Source organism: Silene latifolia, chromosome Y, assembly GCF_048544455.1.
Source record: "Silene latifolia isolate original U9 population chromosome Y, ASM4854445v1, whole genome shotgun sequence".
Classification (NCBI taxonomy): Eukaryota; Viridiplantae; Streptophyta; class Magnoliopsida; order Caryophyllales; family Caryophyllaceae; genus Silene; species Silene latifolia.
This window is the reverse complement of record NC_133538.1, coordinates 193,661,357-193,682,597: the sequence shown is the minus strand read 5'-3', so window position 1 is coordinate 193,682,597 and position 21,241 is coordinate 193,661,357. Positions and strand designations below refer to the sequence as shown.

Below are 21,241 nucleotides of genomic sequence, written 5' to 3'. Positions count from 1 at the left end.
CAAGTCTCTCTTCACTCATGGTTGTTTTTTTGTGTTTTTAATGTAGGTAGGGATAATGATATCACAGCTTCTCTCAACCCAAGATTAACACAAAGGTGGAATTGTGTTAAACCTGAGCTCTGATAACCAAAATTGCAGTGTAAACCCTATGGACAGGCAACAATGCAGCTGGGCTTTGCAGGATACTTTAAAAATACCAAATGACCATGGAAAATTCTGGAAATTTGCAGTATTTTAATTTGGATATTAAGCTGTGACTGAGCCAAGTTTGATGAATTTTGAAGGTGCCTAAGCATTTTTAATATTAATAGAAACAGCCTGAAATCCTGAGATTCAGACAGACTGGCTCAACTGAGAATGTGATTTGTTTGAGTGACTCAAGGATATAGCTAAGACCCTAAACTTCCACAGATAATTCACATGAAATTTAAGATTATAACTTAACAAAATTTCAGACTCAAATCCACAGATTGACACAGGATTAAAGCTGAACTTTGCTCAACACAATTAAAAGGAACCACAGATGGACACAGATTCAATTTAATGATGCCAAACTGACTTTGATCAATTAACCACAGAGTTCACAGGTTAATTATCAGGCCAGGTTTCCAAACTACAGTTTAACACAAGTTTGAAAGAAATGAGAGAAGTCTCAAGGCTATTTTTTTATTATAAAACAATCTGCCTGAAACAGATGAGACACAGGTTCTTATATAGGCCTTGTCTTTGCATTACAATTCGAAACCCTAGCATCCAATGGTTCAGAATTAATCTAAGATGAATACAAACAACATAAATTATCTCACAAGCTGGTAAATAAAGTGAACAAGTGAAAACAAAAGCAATTGGGGTAAAACAGACTGAAATAAAGCATGGTTGCAGGCTGTCACTGTCAGTTGTGCTCTTGTGCACAGTTTCTGTTTATTTGGTGGCTAGCTGAAGTCAAGGCTTCTTGTTGCTGCCTATGGCAGGCTTTGTGGAAAAAGTTGCAGCAACTCTTTTCAAGGAGCCTCAACAATGCCTCACTAAATAAGGAAATGTTGCTTTATGCTTTAACTTCAACATGTGACTGCCTTGCTTTCCTGTTGCTGGAATTTCTACTGAATTACATTGCATTTTAGGATGACTGGTAGGATGCTTAGGGACCTTGCTTGGACTTTCAGTTGAGGCCTGCTCCAGCTGGCCATATAGGCAGCTAATAACTGGACCTGGTGAATCTCTTGGTTGGCTGAGCTGGGGGTGGTTCAAGGGGTGTTGCTGGGATTTGGATTGTGGTCAGGTCAGGATTGGGAGCCCCTGATTCAGCTCCTGCTGCAATCAAGTTCCTTAATTTATTGTCGTTGGGATTATTAAGTGTGATTTCCTTGTAATCTCATCTTTGCAACACCTTGTTATTATGCTAATGAATGTGATTTCTTCTTGGCTTAATCATCAAGTAAAGGATTAACTTGTAATTAGGCATTAATCGTGTTTTCATTGTGTCTAATTACCCTTATTGAATCTCCCATGCCTTTATCTTCTTATTAATTTAGCCAATGTATGTGATTTCTATTATTTAGGATTGATAAGTTGGATTAATTAATTGTGATTTCCTTGTCATTTAACCAACTATTAAGGAGATGTAGGAGAGTAATCTTCACAATAAGGTGATAATATATAATTAAGGGATTGATTGTGTCTAGGATCGACCAAAGTTGTTCACTAATTGGGTTGGGTTATGTTTCCTCTCAAATTTGATAATTTCCTTCAATTACATGCTTGCTTGTTACTCTTATTTGAATTTCAATTTGTCACGTGAAAACCAAACCAAAACAACCCCCTTTTTACATACTTGTCTTGTTATTTAATTGCAACTATTTTAATTACATCTTTGAAAAACTGATTACAAATCCCCTTTTCCTTGGATTCGACCCTTAGTTTCCACTCTACTTTTTTTTAATTATTAGGTAATTATTGAGGTTATAAATTATTAATTTGACCGCTTTTAATAGCGACGTTTTAGACGTGTCAACACATAATATGAAACTGTGCTTGGGTATTGTTAGAATATGCCTTGAATCTGTTTTGAATTCCGCATCTGATTTAGTTTCCTTATCTGTTTAGGAAACCATTATTTAGTTTCCTTGTCTGTTTAGGTAATTACTATAGGGTTTCATATATCTGTTAGGGTTTCCTAATTCTGTTAAGGAAAGTATCTGTTATGAGAGTACTATATAAACTCTCATAAGCCGTCTATTTTATTCATTCAGAAATCTATCAAAAATCTGAGTCGTCTGAAATCTGAATACTCTAACGAGTATACTCTGAAATCTGTAATCCTCAAGATCAATAATATTCTTCCCTTCTGCCGGTGGATGTAGCTAACAAATTGTTAGTGAACCACGTAAATCTGTGCGTTTGTTTCTATTTATCTGGGCTCTTGAATCTGGTAAGAAAGATGTCTGGAATTAGTGTGAAAATTGATAAATTCACGGGGAGGAATAGTTTGATTATGTGGCTGGTCAAGATGCGGATCTTGTTGAAACAAGAAGGGATAAAGGTGTCGTTTGCGAGAAAATTGACGGATCCAATCACCGCTGAGACGGCTGTTCTGGAGGAGAAAGGGCATATATCTCGAGTTCCCTTATTTGGAAGATTGATGTATGTTACCGTCTGCACTAGATCTGATATTGTACAATGTGTCAGTGTTGCTAGGTTTGTGTTTGATCCTGGCAAGGTGTATTGGCAGCTTTGAAAAGAATTTTCTGGTCAGTTCCACCTAGGAAGTTCCAACTTTGTTTGGACTTGCTAAAATTTGGAAATTTCTAATTGCCCGTTTAGCGCAATATCTGAGGTAGAAGGGAGGGATCATCTGGTAAATCTGGCATTGGTTTAGTGCGTCCGTTATATCTGGTACTAGATTTGTGCGTCCGGTACATCTGGCACCGTTATGGTGCATCTGGTACATCTGTCTGATTGTGAGAGGATTCAAGTCAAGGTAGAGATTTGTTAGAATATGCCTTGAATCTGTTCTGAATTCCGCATCTGATTTAGTTTCCTTATCTGTTTAGGAAACCATTATTTAGTTTCCTTGTCTGTTTAGGAAATTACTATAGGGTTTCATATATCTGTTAGGGTTTCCTAATTCTGTTAAGGAAAGTATATGTTATGAGAGTACTATATAAACTCTCATAAGCCGTCTATTTTATTCATTCAGAAATCTGTCGAAAATCTGAGTCGTCTGAAATCTGAATACTCTAACGAGTATACTCTGAAACCTGTAATCCTCAAGATCAATAATATTCTTCCCTTCTGCCGGTGGACGTAGCTAACAAATTGTTAGTGAACCACGTAAATCTGTTGTCTTTTTCACGTTCTTTATTTATCTTTCTTACATCCGTTATAACAGGTATGTTCCATTTGTTCCAGACCAACCCATGTCACTTGGTTTTCTCACCTTTGTCCCTTAGAAAGTCGTAGCGACTTTTGCAATGTTGTAATCCTTATTGTGTTGTGTCATCTACATATTTTGTTGATATGCTTTATGTGAATAGGTTTTTGACATGACAAATTCTCCTCCAATATCAACTAGAACTGGAGAGAGGGTCATAAGTATGTTTTGAAGGTTTCATTTATAGCATGCTTATTAATTTGTTTCTATCATTTGGAGTTTGGACGTTTTCATTTAAATGTGACGAAGTGTACAAGACAATATCATGCTGACAAACAAATTTCAAAAAGTTTGCACTAACCTAACCGGCTTTTGCTAAGCTCTGTCACTACTCCCTAAGCAAAATTTATTGTTACTTTTTCAATATAAGTGACAGAGTTTGACTTATAAAGACATAATTTCAAACAAATTGGTCATACAAAGTCACAACAAAGGCAAGTGTGTAACTGATCAATTTTGGGAAAAAAATGGAATTTTTACATTTACTCAAACCATGTAACTTCAATTCGAAACAGAATAGCACTCCGTACAACAAATTATATTAGTGGCACCAACTTTTGTGATTTTTCTCCTGGCCATATCAATATCATCCTATTACATCCAGAACATCTAAGCATTTCCAAAATTTCCCAATCAAAATTTCAAAAATCAACCCCTCATATTTACCCCAATTAAAATCACCATGTACTGTAAATAAAAATTACCCATAACAAACATTTTTTCAAAAAAAATAAAAAATAAAAAAAATGAAATCGGAGCTGGAAAATGGCTGTAAACCTATCTACTCGTCGTCCAAAAAACTCTTCACAATCTTCATGCTTTGTTTTAACACTTGCCTTTCCCATACATCTGCCCAACTCTTTCTTCCTTCCAAAACTTCTCTAAACGTATCTGTACCGTCTATTCTATGTATTCTCCATCCTCCTATTCTCAACCGTTTGATCTTCTCCATCTGTCTCTTCGCTAGCCGACACGTGTTCTCCTTTATTTCCTGAACTGCTTCCTTGTACGTCCATTTACCACTGAAGTACCTCTCCAACTCGGGCACTCCTATTGCGTTCCGTAACCCGGGCGAGTCCGCCAACTCGCCTGAGTCGTAGTATTGGGCTAACTCGTCCACTATCCCCGAGTCAATCATCTCGTCGACTCGTTTATTGAGGTACGAGTTTAGCACCGGGAGGGACACGTCCACCCATATGAAGCAACAGTTGTATCTCAACTCGGAGCATATTACTGAGTCCAACTCGGCGAATACGTCCGAGTCTGGGGTGTAACTCTGTGCTAACAAAGCGTATATGAACGAGTTCGACCCGCCCACAATGAAGGGTACTTTACCTCGGGAGATTATTCCGGATAACACGTGGGAGGCACGTGCGCGGAAGTCGGTTGGAGTGAACTCGCCGTGACTCGGTGAGTCTATCTCTCCAAGTAGATGGTGGGGTACACCGTGCCGTTCCTCTAACGGTATTTTATTGGTGGTAATGTCGAGACCGCGGTAAACTTGGATTTTATCGGAGTTGATGATTTCACCCGGAAACCGGTTCGCCAGGTCGACGGAAAGACGGGACTTTCCTGAACCTGTGGGTCCCATTATGACTACCACCTTGTCCTTTTGCCGGTACCCTTCCTGGTTGCCGGTAGATAAGGAGTAGGTCTTCATTGGTGTTGATGTTGTAGTTGGTTTTACTAAGGTGGGTAAAAAAGAGAGGAGGTTTTTACGGAGGGTAAATGGGAAGGATAGTCTCATAGGAAGAAAAAAATGATGACGATGAGCAGGAGAATATAAATAAATGAATAAATAATAATAAAAAGAAAAGGGAAATAGAGTTTGTTGGTTGTTTTGTTGTATAGCTTGGTTGGTGAGATGAGCTGTAAACAGTCACACACACAATGCTTGAGAGAGAGAGAGAGAGAGAGAGAGAGTGTGAGAGTGAGGAGTGAGAATGGTGGGGTAAAACGGTAATTAAAAGACAAGAACACAGAGGAGAGAAACAAGTGAATGTAAGAACTAAGAAGGAATGATGGTTGGGGTTTATTTGGATGATGTAAACAAGTATTTATATTTAGTGATAGAGCGTCATTGGGTGACGTCCAAATTGGGTGTCACCCTCTCATAACCATTCTTAATTGATGAGGTCCTCACTCACCCTATGTGAGAGGGTGATGCCCAAATTGGGTGTCACTCGGTGACGCCCTTTCATTTTCCTTTATATTTAGTGATGGGATGTTTTAGTTTAGAAGGATGTTTTGGATGATAATATGATATTGACGCCACCACTTATATTTTTTTTTTGACAACGATGAACTGACATAAATAAAATAAAACGAGATTACAAAGTAGTCAACTACGTAGTAACTAGCTAACATACAAATCGAGAGGCATTGGAGACCCCATAACTACTTGATATCCAACGAACCAAGCTACACTCACAGATGTTCCAAACAGAAGATGAAAGACGACGCTTCTTGAATGGCGGATGATAATGGTCATCGAACTGGATCAACTTTTGCACTTAACAACCCAAGATCGATCAGTAGAGCCTGCTACAGTGGGCGGGATTGTGTGTTCGATTAAAGAGTTTCCCAATACGTACCCCCACCTCTTACTCAGAACTTTGGATAGTGGATGACCTTATCCAGGACGTACGAGAGTCATTCTAGCGATAGGATGATAAAAGCGGGACGAGTGCTTATCTTTAGTACCTATGTCAAGCACTACTTTGTGCTTCGTTTGACCGAAGTATAAAGTGGATTCGAACGGTTTTCAGACATCCCATAATTGCTTGGTGGCGACTCTAAATATCTCTGCATCGTTTCGAGACCTTCATCGAGACGAAACCGACCGATCTTAAGCGATCCGGTCGACAGCATTTCTACGTCCCCAAACGTGACTTTAAGACCGCTACATGTCTGCGGTTCGGCGTGTAGGTGGCCTACGTCCACAGACTGGCGACTCCGCTGGGGAAAACTAGTACAGTTGTGTCTTTGTAATCCCTAGATGGTGAAACTCGAACGAGGTCTTGGTTAAAGTGCATCATTTGATATTATGGTCATGAGTCAGGTTCCTTGTCCGGGCCCACAACCTAACCTTTATCGACCAATTGGCTCATCTCGTTGGCGTGAGTTTTCTCATCCCCGCGTTTCGAATTTCGATTGCGTTAAGCCTACCATTGACGTCACACATTTATGTTTCGTCAAAGAGCATTCACTTTCTACATGAACGAGGCTAGGGCACCAACCTTGTACATTTTGTTTGGTTTGGCATCCCTCTCGAAAATCAGAGATTCGGTGCTTGGTGTGTAACCACCCTTATTAAGCCAAAACTCGTGTCAGCATTATGCATAATATAATTAACTATAAGTGCCTATGTGCTATAGGATCATAAGTCCTTTCGTGTCATTTCTAAACTTTTACAAAGAACCCTATTCGCCCCGTTATAATGGTCATTACAAACCTCGATCTTTTGCCAACCGTTGCAAAAACAACCTTTTCCGCCGTCGTAATGAGGATTTCAAAACACGGTTTTTTCACAACCATTTGCAAAAAACACCTTTTACGCCGTCGTAATGACGCTTTCAGAACACGGTATTTTTTTCACAACCATTTGCACACAAAAAAAACACCTTTCACGCCGTCGTAATGATGACTTGAATACCCGGTTTTCCATAACCGCTTCAAAGACACATTTGTGCCGACGTAATGGACATTTGCGCTGACATAATGACCTTTTCAAATCCCGAAAACGACGCACCGTTTTCGAGACCACAAGAATTTCAAACTTTTCAAACCTCGATTTTCAAAACATTCACCTTTTGAATTTTGAAAACCCGTCTTCGAAAACGAGGCACCGTTTTTAAGGCCGTCACAACTCCATCTCATACCGTCTTTTAAAAATATAACTAAGACGACCGTTTCAATCCCAACTAGCCAGCTTTTGAAGATCCCTATTTTCTGAAATAGTCTATAAAGCAACAAATGTATTTTTGAAAATTCCTATTTTCGAAAATTTCAGTCCACCCGATTCAGCCTCGTGTCTACCTACTTAAAAGCAAACGTACTTATGTGTCTTTACTTATGAGTCGTCTCACCATCGAGACTTGTTCAACGGCGTCATGCTATCATGTTAAACTCGAGTCAACGTCTAGTCAACACCGTCGCATCGTTAATCGAGTCAGGACAAGGGCGCCACACATGGTCGCCCTCGTCTCTTTAAGTCCGAGATATTTTTCCGCCCGTATGAATTCTGCGTTTAGTCGTAAGCCCGTGTCGGATTGAGTTTTAACATGAACCGTTTTCCTGCGTCAGACAATGACCCCGTCTTCAGCTTCGTCCAACAACGCCAACTATGATGACAACAACAGAGATCTCACGACTGCTCAGCTAGACAGTCTGCTCACAGCCCTCAAAGTCATCCTAGACCGTGTCAAGACCCGTATCGACACTCTGGAGAGTAAGGAGTCCGGAGAACATAACCCTCCACCATTAACCGAAACTGAGAAAAGGCTTAAGCTCTTAAAAGAGCAACTCCTAGCCCGGGAACAACATCCACCTTGAAAACAACTGAAGGTTCTGGAGTAAAATAAGATGGTGGTCCGTAATTAGCCCAAAACAGGCCACAAAAACGCAACAAGAACAACAACAATTGCAACATAATTTAAGACCGTCACAAATGACCCAAAAACAAGAATAAAAAAGACCTAGAACCGGGCTAAGGATAGGACGGTCCCAGAAACCGTTTAGCTCTTCCTCAACCTTGCATTAGCATGAGCAAACATGACATGGAGGTGGAGCTCGACCCAACAACAAAACCCTACTAATACGGTGCAACCATACTACAAAAATAGACTCGAAAATGGGCTGTTTTGTGTAGTATTGTCTCGGTTTTAAAGGGGGCTGTTTTGAGTTTATTTGGGTGAATTTTACGCAACATAAAAAGAAAGATAGAAAGATATGATAATACTCTTCCAAAGTACTAAGCAAATGGATAGAGTTCATCTCCAAACACTAAGTAATGGAGGTTGTTCAAGCACAAAGCAAAGAACTAAAGAAAGGGTTTTCAAAAACCTCATATATTCATCTCAAATAATTTGATTTTTACAAGGGATATGTGAGCTCCATTTATAGAGACTCAAGTTTAGGCCATACATCTAACATTAAATCCTAGGGCCATAATTAAAGGAGAAACAAAACAAAATGCAAAGTTGAAATATTGTAAAACCAAGACAAAATGGACAGCTTTGGGCTGTTTTAGGCGTGTCATTTTGGCTGCCATGTTATTGTTCCATGTTCCTTTCCTGCTTGGCATTTTGCTTGTACAAAAGGGACCATTTGTTGTCACTTTCTCTTGTAATCTTTGCAATTTATGACCATGAAAGTACATTTCTCAAGCTTTCCATACAGCATCTGCTCCCTGAGTATTTTAAAAATTGCTTCCAAGTGTAACAGATGTTCAGATGGACTGCTGCTGTAGATGAGTATATCATCAAAGTATACTACAGCAAACTTCCAAGGCAAGGCCTTAGAACTTCAGTGATTAGCCTCATGAAGGTGCTTGGAGCATTAGATAAACCAAATGGCATGACAAGCCACTCATACAGACCATGTTTGGTTTTGAAAGCTGTTTTCCATTCATCACCTTCCCTTATCCTCACCTGGTGATATCCTTGCCTGAGATCTATCTTTGAAAAGATTTAAGCCCCACTGAGCTCATCCAACATGTCATCTAGTAATGGAATAGGGAAACTGTACTTGACTATAATGTTGTTTATGGCCCCGCTATCAATACACATTCTCCAAGTTCCATCTTTCTTAGGTACCACTAAAGCAGGCACTGCACATGGACTCAATTATTCCCTCACAAATCCATTTGTCATTAACTCTTCCATCTGATGCTGCAGTTCCTTGGTTGCTGTGGGATCACATCTGTAAGCTAGTCTATTAGGGAGCGCAGAACCAGGTACAAGGTCTATGCGATGCTCAATTCCTCTCGGGAGTGGCAAACCACTAGGCAACTCAGCTGGAAAAACCTCCTTGTATTTCTGAAGCAGAGGTTGAACCTCTGCAGGCACACCAGTATTCTCCTCAGTGTTGATTTCCCTTGATAGTAGAAACAACACAGGCTGTTCTTGCTTTAGCTCTTTGATCATGGCCGCCTCAGATAGAAACAACACTCCATTGACTTCTTCCGGCATGTTAGGACTTCCATATCCTCTTTGGTTTGGCGGTAAGGGAGTCAGGGTGACTTTCTTACCATTGTGCTTGAAACTATAGATATTTTCCTTTCCCTGGTGAGTGGTATTCCTGTCAAACTGCCATGGCCTCCCTAATAGTAGATGGCAGGCATCCATAGGGATCACATCACACAACACTTAATCTTTGTACACCTTCCCAATTGAAAAAGGAACAATGCACTGCTTATCGACCCTTACTTCAGATCCTTTGTTTAACCATCTTAGCTTGTATGGACTGGGTGCTCCTGGGTAGGCAAACTCATCTTGCTAACTATAATGGTGGAAGCTACATTGGTACAACTACCTCCATTAATGATTAAAATACACACCCTCCCTTGGATAGTTCACCTGCTCCTGAATATCATGGATCTCTGATCAGCTTCTAGAGGAGTTGGTTGAGAGTGCATAACCCTCCATAGGACCAAACTGTGCCCTGTGTCAGGGTGGGCCACAACTTATCCTTGATCAGTTTCCTCCTCAGCTTCCATTTCTCGTGGGACCAATGTCTCATCTTCCTCATACTCAACTAAACCTTCCCTTTCCCACTCTTCAATATCCATAGCTGTTAGAGCTCTGTTAGAAGGACAGTTGGAGTGAAACCTCTTAACTCGATAATTTAAGTGGAAAACTAAATAAATGAGCCTAAGTTTGCATGAAACAAACTGATGTGTTAGGCGTGTCCTTGAGGGACGATTGGTGGATATGTCTAGACCCAAACACAAAGTAATAGGAATAGACTCGATAATTCAAAGCACACAAGCAAATGAACTATCAACCCCAAGCACAAAGCAATGGAGCTCTTCAAGCACAAAGCAAAGAAGATATTTAATGATACGTAAAAGGGGGGGGGGGTATAAATTATAATAAAACATACGGGAATTTCGAATAAAACTAAGTTAAAATATCGACACCTTGGGCGGGGTAATACTCGAATTAGGAGGTCCTATGGGCAGCAAGAATGGGTCGAACCCAAGCCCATCAATTTTAGCACATCAATCGTGGATTGGCACGAACAAGGGACAAGAAGTATGCATGATCTCGACTCAAGAATACGAGACACACGTGGGAACGCACTAAGAACCGTGTGGTCCAAGTGTGCCGCCCAAAAGAAGAGGATGCACCTAGCTTTTCTCTTCTAGTTTTCATCAACTAGTCTTCTACAAAGTCCAGCATTATTTTCTACAAAGTCAAGGACTTTGAATAAGCACCTAGGAAATGGTTTTTAGCATTTAATGCTGCCTTGGAGCCCAAGTACATCCTAGGCTATATAAGGGGCAAAAATCCTCATTTGTAATCATCCATGAAATTGAAATTGAATTGAGAATTTTCTCTAAAAAACATCATAAACATTTTGTGTTGCCTTAAACACGAGTGTCGAGACAAAAAGAGCATCTACGTGATCGATTCTTGGCTTAGACCAAGGACGCGTTCCGAAGTTTAAGAGACTCTCTCGTCGCGTTATGAGATTTTCAACCATTATCAAACTATAGGTCTAGTTTGATAAATATCCCCTAATTTCACACAAAAAAACATACAATGAAACACTCAATCCGGCATAATATCGACCCAAGCCAACCAAATGACAACAATCAACCAAAATGCTTCCGCACCCGGACCCTTTACGTTTCATTTAATGAAGAAAACTCATGGTTTCTTACTTGGTTTTTACTCCATCAAATCTGAAATCTTACAACCAAGGGCTTTGGTTTATATATTACCAAGCTTTCTAATCTTAACCACTTATTTTGCATCCAATGGCTAGCATTAAACAAGTAAGAAAATAAGAAAAAGATGCTGAAAATCCCTCCTAGGCAGCCGTGAGCCTCATCCCAACAAGAACAATCCAAATGGTCTTCTCAAGGTCTTACAACAATAGGGACATAAGAGCTACCTAGAAAACACACAATTGGAGGCTTCCTTAGTCAATATTCCACCTGATAGTCCCTTGAGAGCAGCCCCCAAACCTCTTACACAATTGTAAGAATGAAAGTGACATTTTGGACCTTCCTTGAAAGCGACATTTGAGCTCATTTGAAAAATAATAAAACAGCCTCCTAGGACTGATTTGGACGGTCCAAGCAGCTGGTTTTGTCCTAGGATTGTCTTCATTTGTTTAATAAAAAAGATGGGACCGATTGGAAGCAAACTAAGCTCGATTGTTGAAAACCGATAAACTCGTTACTCGGTTTTGTCTTGTTAATTCATCTCAGCTCGGATCCTTATTTAAATAAAAGTCCCTAGGCAAAAAGTCTCAAAATTCATTATAGAATTGATATGTGACAAAAATTACTATGTCTTCTTAGACGGAATTTGAGTTAGACCTCAAATTGGACGAAGGTCCCAATCCGTGGCCTGGCTCGGTCTCCTCTCCCGTTTCAACCTCCCCTTCTTGAAAAGGATTTGCCCTCAAATCCTTGACATCTTCACCCTTGAGGTCTTTATAAAACGGACTCAAGTCACCAATGTTGAAGGTTCCATGGACACCATACTCACTCGGAAGATTGATTTTGTAAGCACTCGTACCAATTCTTTCCACAACTTCGAAAGGACCATCGGCCCTAGGCATGAGTTTGTTTTTCCTCTTTTGTGGGAACCTCTCCTTCTATAAATGAACCCAAACAAGGTCTCTGGGTTCAAAGCTCTTTGGATGACTCGGTTTCTTAACACGGTTCACATACCCTTCGTTTGTTTTCTCAATTTGCTTCTTCACTTGGGCATGGATTTGGAGCATTTGTTCGACCCTTTTCTTGGCATCATAGTCAATGGAATTTCTATTAATAGGTGCTAAATCAGTAAGCATAAGTGGATTAATGCCATAAACCACCTCGAATGGAGATTTCCCTGTGCTTGATGAAGGAGCTCGATTAAATGCAAACTCGGCTTGTGATAGTTTGAGATCCCAATCTTTCAAAGACTTGCACACCGTGGCCCTTAAGATTCTGCCCAAGGTCTTGTTAGTAACCTCGGTTTGACCATCGGTTTGAGGATGATGGGAGGTGCTAAAAAGAAGCCTTGTTTTGAGCAACTTCCATAAGGACCTCCAAAAGTGACTCATAAACTTAGTATCCCGATCAAAAACTATTAATTTGGGTAGACCATGGAGCTTGACCACTTCCTTTAAATATAAATTAGCAACAATTGAAGCATCCTCGGTCTTTTTGCAAGCAATGAAATGAGCCATTTTGCTAAATCGATCAACCACGACCATGATGGAGTCCTTGCCTCGTTGTGTCATTGGCAAGGCCATAAAGAAACCCATGCTAACATCCTCCCATGGCTGATTTGGGACGGGTAGGGGTGTATAGGGACCCTTTTGGAAGGAAGACTTGGCTTGATGATAAGGAGCACACCTCTTGATCACACTTTGGACATCCCCAAGTATTTTTGGCCAAAAGAATTGCTTTTGGAGAATATCATGTCTTTTGGATGCCAAAATGACTGGCAAGGCCATTTGAGTGAACTTCTTTGACCAACAAGTTTCTATAAGGTCCCTTAGGTATGCACAATCGATTCCCGAAGAACAAGAACCCTCCTTGACTCGAATACTTACTCCTTCTGCCCTCCTCACATTCTCGGCCCTCTTGTAGCATTTGCCACTCATCTTTGAAATCCGGATCTTCAATGTATAAATCCTTCATGTGTTCAAACCCTAGTACTCTTTGTTCCATAAAACTCAACATGGTGAACCTCCTTGAAAGAGCATCGACCACCACATTGTTCTTGCCCTCAATGTACTTGCTTGAAAAATTGAATGATTGTAAGAATTCCACTCATTTAGCATGCCTATGATTAAGCTTGTGTTGGCCATTGATATACTTGAGAGCTTCATGATCGGAATGCAAAACAAATGGCTTTGGCTTCAAGTAGTGACTCCAATGATTCAAAGCTCGAATAATGGCATAGAATTCCTTATCATAAGTTGAGTAATTAAGCTTGGCACCATTGAGCTTCTCACTAAAGTATGCTACTGGTTTGTGGTCTTGAAATAGCACGGCCCCAACTCCAACTCCGCTAGCATCGCACTCGACTTCAAATAACTTGTTGAAATTGGGTAATGCAATAATAGGTGACTCACACATTAAGGCCTTGACTTTGTTGAAGGCTGATTCGGCCCTATCATTCCAAGAGAACTCCCCTTTCTTCATACACTCGGTAATAGGAGCCATAATGGTGCTAAAATCTTTGATGAACCTCCTATAAAAGGAAGATAAGCCATGGAAACTCCTTAATTCGGTGATAGTGCTCGGTCTTGGCCTAGATTGAATAGCCTTGACCTTCTCTTGATCCACTAGAATCCCTTCATAACTAATGATAAAACCCAAGAATTGGACTTCCTTTTGCATGAATGAACATTTCTCCAACTTTCCATAAAGCTTGTGCTCCCTAAGTGTTTCAAACAACACTTGTAGATGCTTGAGATGCTCTTCTTTGGATGGACTAAAAATGATGCGTATGGGATTGCCTCAAGTTGGTCTCGACTCAAGTATCCGAAACACGCAAAGAAACTCCTTAGGACCCGTGGGAACCCGTGAGTCCCGCCCAAAAAGTCCAAGGATGAATCTAGTTTTCATCACCTAATTTTTAACATAGTCAAGCATGTTTTTCTAGTCTAGTCAAGCATGTTGATTTCCATGGTCAAGGACTTTGAATCTTCACCTAGGAAATTGCACTAGCATTTAAACTTGGCCTTGGAGCCCAAGGATTTTTGGCTATATAAGGAGGCCGAAATCCTCATTTGTAACAACTGAAGAATGATGTAAAATCCTCACATTTGTGATGAACTTCGCTGTTGCGAAAAAAACTTTTGTTTTAATTCGACTCGTTTCAATTAAAACCCGATTATTCTCAATAGGCCTTGAGAATCAATCACGATTGGTCAAGCTATAGGTCTAGCTTGAGTGAATATACCAATGTTTTCGAGATTATTTTTGATCATGAAGCAAATATCCCATTGGTTCGATCTCTTCACAAGATGTCGAAACAAATATCCTTTTCATTATTTTTCGCTTCCGCTCAATACGCATCTAGTGGTATCAAAGCGTTTTGGTCGTGGCACCAACATAAAGGGTTCGGGTGTGGAAGCGTAAAGGGTTCGGGTACGTAAAGAGGGGGGGGGGGGGTAGAAATTATAATAAAACATACGTGTCATTTGGTTGGCTTGGGTCGACATTATGGGTCGGATTGGTCGGGTTGAATATTTTTTGTATATTTTTTGTGTGAAATTAGGGGATATTTATCAAACTAGATCTATAGTTTGATAATGGTTGAAAATCTTGTAACGCGACAAGAGTTTCTCTTAAACTTCGGAACGCGTCCTTGGTCTAAGTCAAGAATCGATCACGTCGATGCTCTTTTTGTCTCGACACTCGTGTTTAAGGCAACACAAAATGTTTATGACGGTTTTAGAGAAATATCTCAATTCAATTTCAATTTTATGGATCATAAAATGAATTACAAAATTTGGCTTATATAGCCTCCCTAAACCGACTAACCTACATGGTGTTTACCACCATTTGACCCTTAATTAATACTAGTCTTGCCTAGGTTCTACAATAATTAACTAAAATTAAAATGTGGAGAAAACAAGACTTGACAATAGATGACAAGGTTTGAATGTCTTTCAATTGGAGCCTCGAACTCACGCCCTTCGTACCAAGGCTCGGCTGCTCACCCGTGTGCTGCTTCGTGCTCTCTTGATTTGCGTGCTTGCCTTAAATCGTCAACCGATTAATTATTACTTACTATAATTATCCGGGATTATTTTGATTTAGTTTTATTCGAAAATCCCGTATGTTTTATTATAATTTCTACCCCCTTCTTTACATATCAACACTCTCCTTCTTTAAAAAGAATCGTCCCGATTCTTGTGTCACCACCGTTTGCGTTTGGACATCATTTTAACCCGCTTAGGTGGTCGATAGGTGGCGGTACTGGCTTCTTCGTCGGACTCGATTGGCCCATTGCTACCAATGGATTCTTGCATGACCATTCCCGTGTCTTGACGGTTGCATTTCGAATAAGGTATCAAACCGATCCAATTTTCTGGCCATGAGTCGTCGCTTGGGTTGTTTTTGGTCGGTTTCTTTGCGCTTAGGGTGGTGCTTGCCGCGGCCCTAAGGATGTCGATTGGCAATTGCTTAAGCGTGGAATCCATCCTCTCAATATCAATAAATTGACACTCGGATTCAATTCGCCCCTTTCCTTTTGTTTCGGTTTCAACTTCCTCTATTTCGTCCCAAAACCCTACGCTGTCCTTGTTGCCGCTTCCCTTGCTTATGCCGCTACTCTCCCCTTCCTCCTCCGAACTACTCCCTTATGAATTCTTGCTGCCGATGTCGTGACTGCCGCCGTCACTTCCTCCGCCGCTGCTAGTGTCTCCCTCTCCCAATGATTCGGAGTAACTTGTTGATTTGGACTCCGAATCAATCCATCCCCCATGGCCGCTTGAGCGTGGCGGTGTGACTCCTGGTGGTGTCGGTTTGGCGAAGGCAATTCGCTTGTCGGTGGTGCCCCGTCGTGATATGGAGGGCGGGAGTATGGTGGTTATGGCTCAAGGATGAAATTTTTGTTTGGTGTTGGAGTTTGAAGTGAATTAGGGTTTTCTTGTGAGATTAATTGAGGAGTTACTGTATCCTCTTGTTCTTGGTCGAAATGAGGTGGGATACTTATGTCAAGAAATGGGTCGTTCTCACCATCCAAGTCGGGAAATATTAACCACTCGAAATTAAAGAATGAATCTTCTTGATCGGAGTTTGCCTCTACTGGATCGTTACGATTTAGGGAAATCGAGAGCCGAAACTCTGATAACACTTGCAACCTAAAGGGTTCGGGTGCAGAAGCGGTTTTGTCGATTGTTGTCATTTGGTTGGCCTGGGTCGACATTATGGGTCGGATTGGTCGGATTGATTGTTTCTTTGTATGTTTTTTTTGTGTGAAATTAGGGGATATTTATTAAACTAGACCTATAGTTTGATAATGGTTGAAAATCTCGTAACGCGACAAAATTTTCTCTTAAACTTCGGAACGCGTCCTTGGTCTAAGTCAAGAATCGATAACGTCGATGCTCTTTTTGTCTCGACACTCGTGTTTAAGGCAACACAAAATGTTTATGACGGTTTTAGAGAAAAATCTCAATTCAATTTCAATTTCATAGATCATAATAGGAATTACAAAACTTAGCTTATATAGCCCCTAAACATACTTACATGGTGTTCACCACCATTTGACCCTTAATTAATACTAGTCTTGCCTAGATTCTACAATAATCAAGTAAAATTAAAATGTGGAGAAAACAAGGCTTGACAATAGATGACAAGGTTTGAATGTCTTTCAATTGGAGCCTCGAACTCACGCCCTTCGGATCAAGGCTCAGCTGCTCACCCGTGCGCTGCTTCGTGCTCTCTTGAATTGCGTGCTCGCCTTAAATCGTCAACCCATTAATTATTACTTATTATAATTATCCGGGATTATTTTAATTTAGTTTTATTCAAAATTCCCGTATGTTTTATTATAATTTCTACCCCCCTCTTTACGTATCAATACTCTCCTTCTTTAAAAAGAATAGTCCCGATTCTTGTGCCTCCACCTCTTGCATTTGGCCATCATTTTAAGCCGCTTAGATGGTTGAGAGGTGGCGGTGCTGGCTTCTTCGTCCGACTCGATTGGCCCATTGCTACCAACAGATTCATGAATGATCATTCCCGTGTCTTGACGGTTCCATTTCGAATAAGGTATCAAACCGATCCAATTTTCAGGCCATGGGTTGTCGCTTGGGTAGGTTTTGGTCGATTTCTTTGCGCTTGGGGTGGTGTTTTCCGCGGCCCTGAGGATGTCGATTGGCAATTGCTTGGGCACGGAATCCATCCTCTCAATATCGATAAATTGACACTCGGATTCTATTCGCTCCTTTCCCTTTGTTTCGGTTTCACCTTCCTCTATTTTGTCACAAAACCCTTCGCTGTCCTCGCTGTTGCTTCCCTTCCTTGCGCCGCTGCTCTCCCCTTCCTCCTCCGAACTTCTCCCTTCTGAACTTCCGCTGTCGGTGTCATGACTGCCGCCATCAGTTCCTCCGCCGCTGCTAGTGTCTTCCTCTCCCAATGATTCGGAGTAACCTGTTGATTCGGAGGCCGAATCAATCCAGGCCCCACAACCGTTTGAGCGTGGCGGTGAGACTCCTGGTGGTGTCAGTTTGGCGAAGGCAACGCGCTTGCCGGTGGTGCCTCGTCGTGATATGGAGGGCGAGAGTATGGTGGTTATGGGCTCAAGGATTAAATTGTTGTTTGGTGTTGGAGTTTGAAGTGAATTAGGGTTTTCTTGTGAGATTAATTGAGGAGTTACTGTATCCTCTTGTTCTTGGTCAAAACGAGGTGGGATACTTAAGTCAAGAAATGGGTCGTTCTCACCATTCAAGTCGGGAAATATTAACCACTCGAAATTAAAGAATGAATCTTCTTGATCGGAGTTTGCCTCTACTGGATCGTTACGATTTAGGGAAATCGAGAGCCAAAGCTCTGATACCACTTGCAACGTAAAGGGTTCGGGTGCGGAAGCGGTTTGGTCGATTGTTGTTATTTGGTTGGCCTGGGTCGACATTACGGGTCGGATTGGTCGGATTGAGTGTTTCTTTGTATGTTTTTTTTTGTGTGAAATTAGGGGATATTTATCAAACTTGTCCTATAGTTTGATAATTGTTGAAAATCTCGTAACGCGACAAGAGTTTCTCTTAAACTTCGGAACGCGTCCTTGGTCTAAGTCAAGAATCGATCACGTCGATGCTCTTTTTGTCTCGACACTCGTGTTTAAGGCAACACAAAATGTTTATAACGGTCTTAAACTTCGGAACGCGTCCTTGGTTTAAGGCAAGACTCGAAACTCGTCGATCTTTAAGGGTAACATGAGAAAGCCTCTCAAATTTCAATTCAATTTTCTTCAAACATGCATGATTACAAATGAGGAATTTTGGTCCTTATATAGGCCGAAATCCTTGGGCTCCAAGGCTACAATTTAAGACAAGAGATTTAGAATAATTCATTTTATTCTAAGTTGGAGCAAATATCCTCTTTTATTTATACAAAATCCTCACATAAAGACACAAAAACAAACAACATGTCAAACCCTTCCGCTCATATGCACCAAAAGTTTAACGCTTCCGCGCTATACATATCAAAAGTGGTATCAGAGCTTCGACTCTTGATTTTCCTAAATCTAGATGGTCCTAGGCGTGTCAAAACCAAGTTGTTAGTTGAATTTCCGATTGCGATTGGAGTTCAAAGGTTAAAATCAAGCAGGTAGTTTAAGGGTTAATCAGTTTCGCATATCAAGAGCAAAGTTCTAGAAACTTGCTATTCAAGGCGTGACGGTTGAAAAAAATAAATAAATAAATAAGTTATTGTTCACGTCGTGGTAATGTTCACCCGAGAAAAAAAATGAAAAAAAAGGAGATGGAAGGCGTTGGAGAAAAGGGTAAGGTTTGTCAAAGTCAAAATGTTGGTTGAATTTCTGATTGCGATTGGAATTCAAAGGTTAAACTCGTGCGAGGTAGTTCGAGGGTTAATCGACTTTGTATAACCCATATATTAGGCCCAACAATCGGGACGATTCTTTTTGAAAAAGGAGAGAATGATGCGTGATCTCGACTCAAGGATCCGAAACCCGCAAGGAAACTCCTTAAACCGTGAAAGGCCGTAGAGAAGATGCATTGGACACGTGTGGAAGCCGTGAGAAAGCCGTGTTCTAGGTTCTTAGAACCACCTAGTTTTTCTACATCCTAGTTTTTTGTCATTGTCTAGTTTTCTGAAGAGAATTCAACCGAGGAGGCTATTTCAGAACCCGGTTTTGGACCTTGCACTAGATTGAGGTCTAACATGAAACCCGTCTAAGAAGCCATGCCTTTTTCCAGCTTGGGACTATTCCTTGGTGAGTTTAGGATATTTTATTGTAGGAACTTGTATCCCAAAGAGTTTCCTATCAAGAGTTGAAGAGCTAAACAAAACTGGGTGCAATAAGGACCACGGCTGGAGCATGCTTAGGCTATTGTGCAATATGTCGCTATCAACATTCCTCTTTTGATCAAACATAGCTCAAGGGCCCTTAGGAGAGTTTTTGCAGCCTTGCCAAAGTCTTCCAAGTGAGTCCAAGCGTGCATAAACAAGACTTGAGCTAGTAAACAAGGGATTGTTGTACTACTAGTTTACTTTCTATCTTTTAAGCTTTATGTCCTTTTCATTTCTGTTTTCTTTTAAGGTCTTGGCTGCCGTGTTATGTACTATTAGCAGCTCTTTTTGTGACCTTAGGATGCACTCTTAGATGAAGGGAGGGGATTGTCTTTCTTGTCCTATAAAAGCAAGCACAACCCTTAGCAAAAATCAGATTATTTTGAATGACAAAAACCCTAAGAAGTAGCCTGCTTTCTTTCTTATTTATCTTTGCTTTGTGCTTGATAAACTCCCTTGCTTAGTGCTAGGAGGTTGGATAAGTCCTTTGCTAAGTGCTTGGACGAGTCCTAGGCTTAATTCATTGCTTTGTGTTCGAATTAAGTCATACCTTGAGTCCTAAACAAGCTGAGTTTTCTTTGTTTGTCACTTGAGAGTTTTCGTGTCCAAAATTGCTCCAACTCTGATAGTTTTACTTCAAATTGGTTATCAGAGCTTTGGTTAACAACACAAAAGCCTTTCTTTGTGAGTTCATTATACCCTAACCACATTAAAAACACAAAAAACAACCATGAGTGAGGAAAAGCTTGCTGGAATTGAAACACAAGTTACTCAACTTTTTGAAAAATGTGATTTGTTTCTAGATTCTTTCAATGTTATCATGGCTAATATTCTAACACCACCACCAAGAGGAAGAGGACAACCACCTAGAGGCAGGGGTAGAGGTTGTGGCCTCATGGGAGGAGGACGAGCTCATGGTGGCCGTGAGGAAGAGGAGCTTTCAGATTCGCAGGAATCCTTGGCCGAGGCCTTTTAAGGAGAGCCCAACAAAGACTTAAAGGTAGAGATTCCTGATTTTCATGTTAGTTTAAACCCCGAGGATTTGTTAGATTGGTTTAGGACCATTGAAAGAGTCTTTGAGTTTAAAGGTTATTCCGATAGAAAAGCTTTTAAATTGGCGATCTTGAAACTCAAAGGCTATGCTTCCCTTTGGTATGAGAACTTAAAAAATTAGAGAAGAAGGGATGGTAAGGAACATATTAAGTCATGGTTAAAACTGAAAAAGAAGCTTAATGAGAAGTTTATACCTAAAGAGTACACTCAAGACATTTTCATTAAGCTCACACAACTTAAACAAGACCAACAACCACTTGAGTCATATCATAGAGACTTTGAACAACTTACCTTGCAATGTGAACTCAATGAAAAGCCCGAACAAAAGATTGCTAGATTTGTTGAAGGTTTAGATACTAAGATTGCTCATAGGGTTAGAATGCAACAAGTATGGTCCTTTGATGAAGTCGTTAATTTGGCTTTAAGGGTTGAGAAATTGGGTAAAGGGAAGGCTACAAGCACCAAACCAGCCGCCAAAACAGCCACCTTTAAACCCCCAACCAGTTTCAAAATTAATGAACCACTCTCTCAAAATA

General features: G+C 40.6%; 2 protein-coding genes across 2 annotated transcripts; both read right to left on the bottom strand.

Moving 5' to 3' along the window:
- Positions 1-3,884: 3,884 nt before the first annotated feature.
- LOC141634107 (adenylate isopentenyltransferase 1, chloroplastic-like) lies at positions 3,885-5,695 on the bottom strand. The gene has a single exon (XM_074446405.1). It carries the CDS (start codon positions 5,175-5,177, stop codon positions 4,212-4,214), a length of 966 nt encoding a protein of 321 aa, XP_074302506.1. The 5' UTR covers positions 5,178-5,695; the 3' UTR covers positions 3,885-4,211.
- A 3,581-nt stretch (positions 5,696-9,276) lies between these two features.
- On the bottom strand, positions 9,277-9,777 carry LOC141629717 (uncharacterized). Its single transcript, XM_074442679.1, has one exon. The coding sequence runs from the start codon at positions 9,775-9,777 to the stop codon at positions 9,277-9,279; it is 501 nt and encodes a 166-aa protein (XP_074298780.1).
- Positions 9,778-21,241: the final 11,464 nt, after the last annotated feature.

What these genes read in the sequence shown, in the direction of transcription:
- LOC141634107 (XM_074446405.1), bottom strand. Translation starts at nt 5,177, where the DNA reads ATGAGACTATCCTTCCCATTTACCCTCCGTAAAAACCTCCTCTCTTTT.
- LOC141629717 (XM_074442679.1), bottom strand. Translation starts at nt 9,777, where the DNA reads ATGGATGCCTGCCATCTACTATTAGGGAGGCCATGGCAGTTTGACAGG.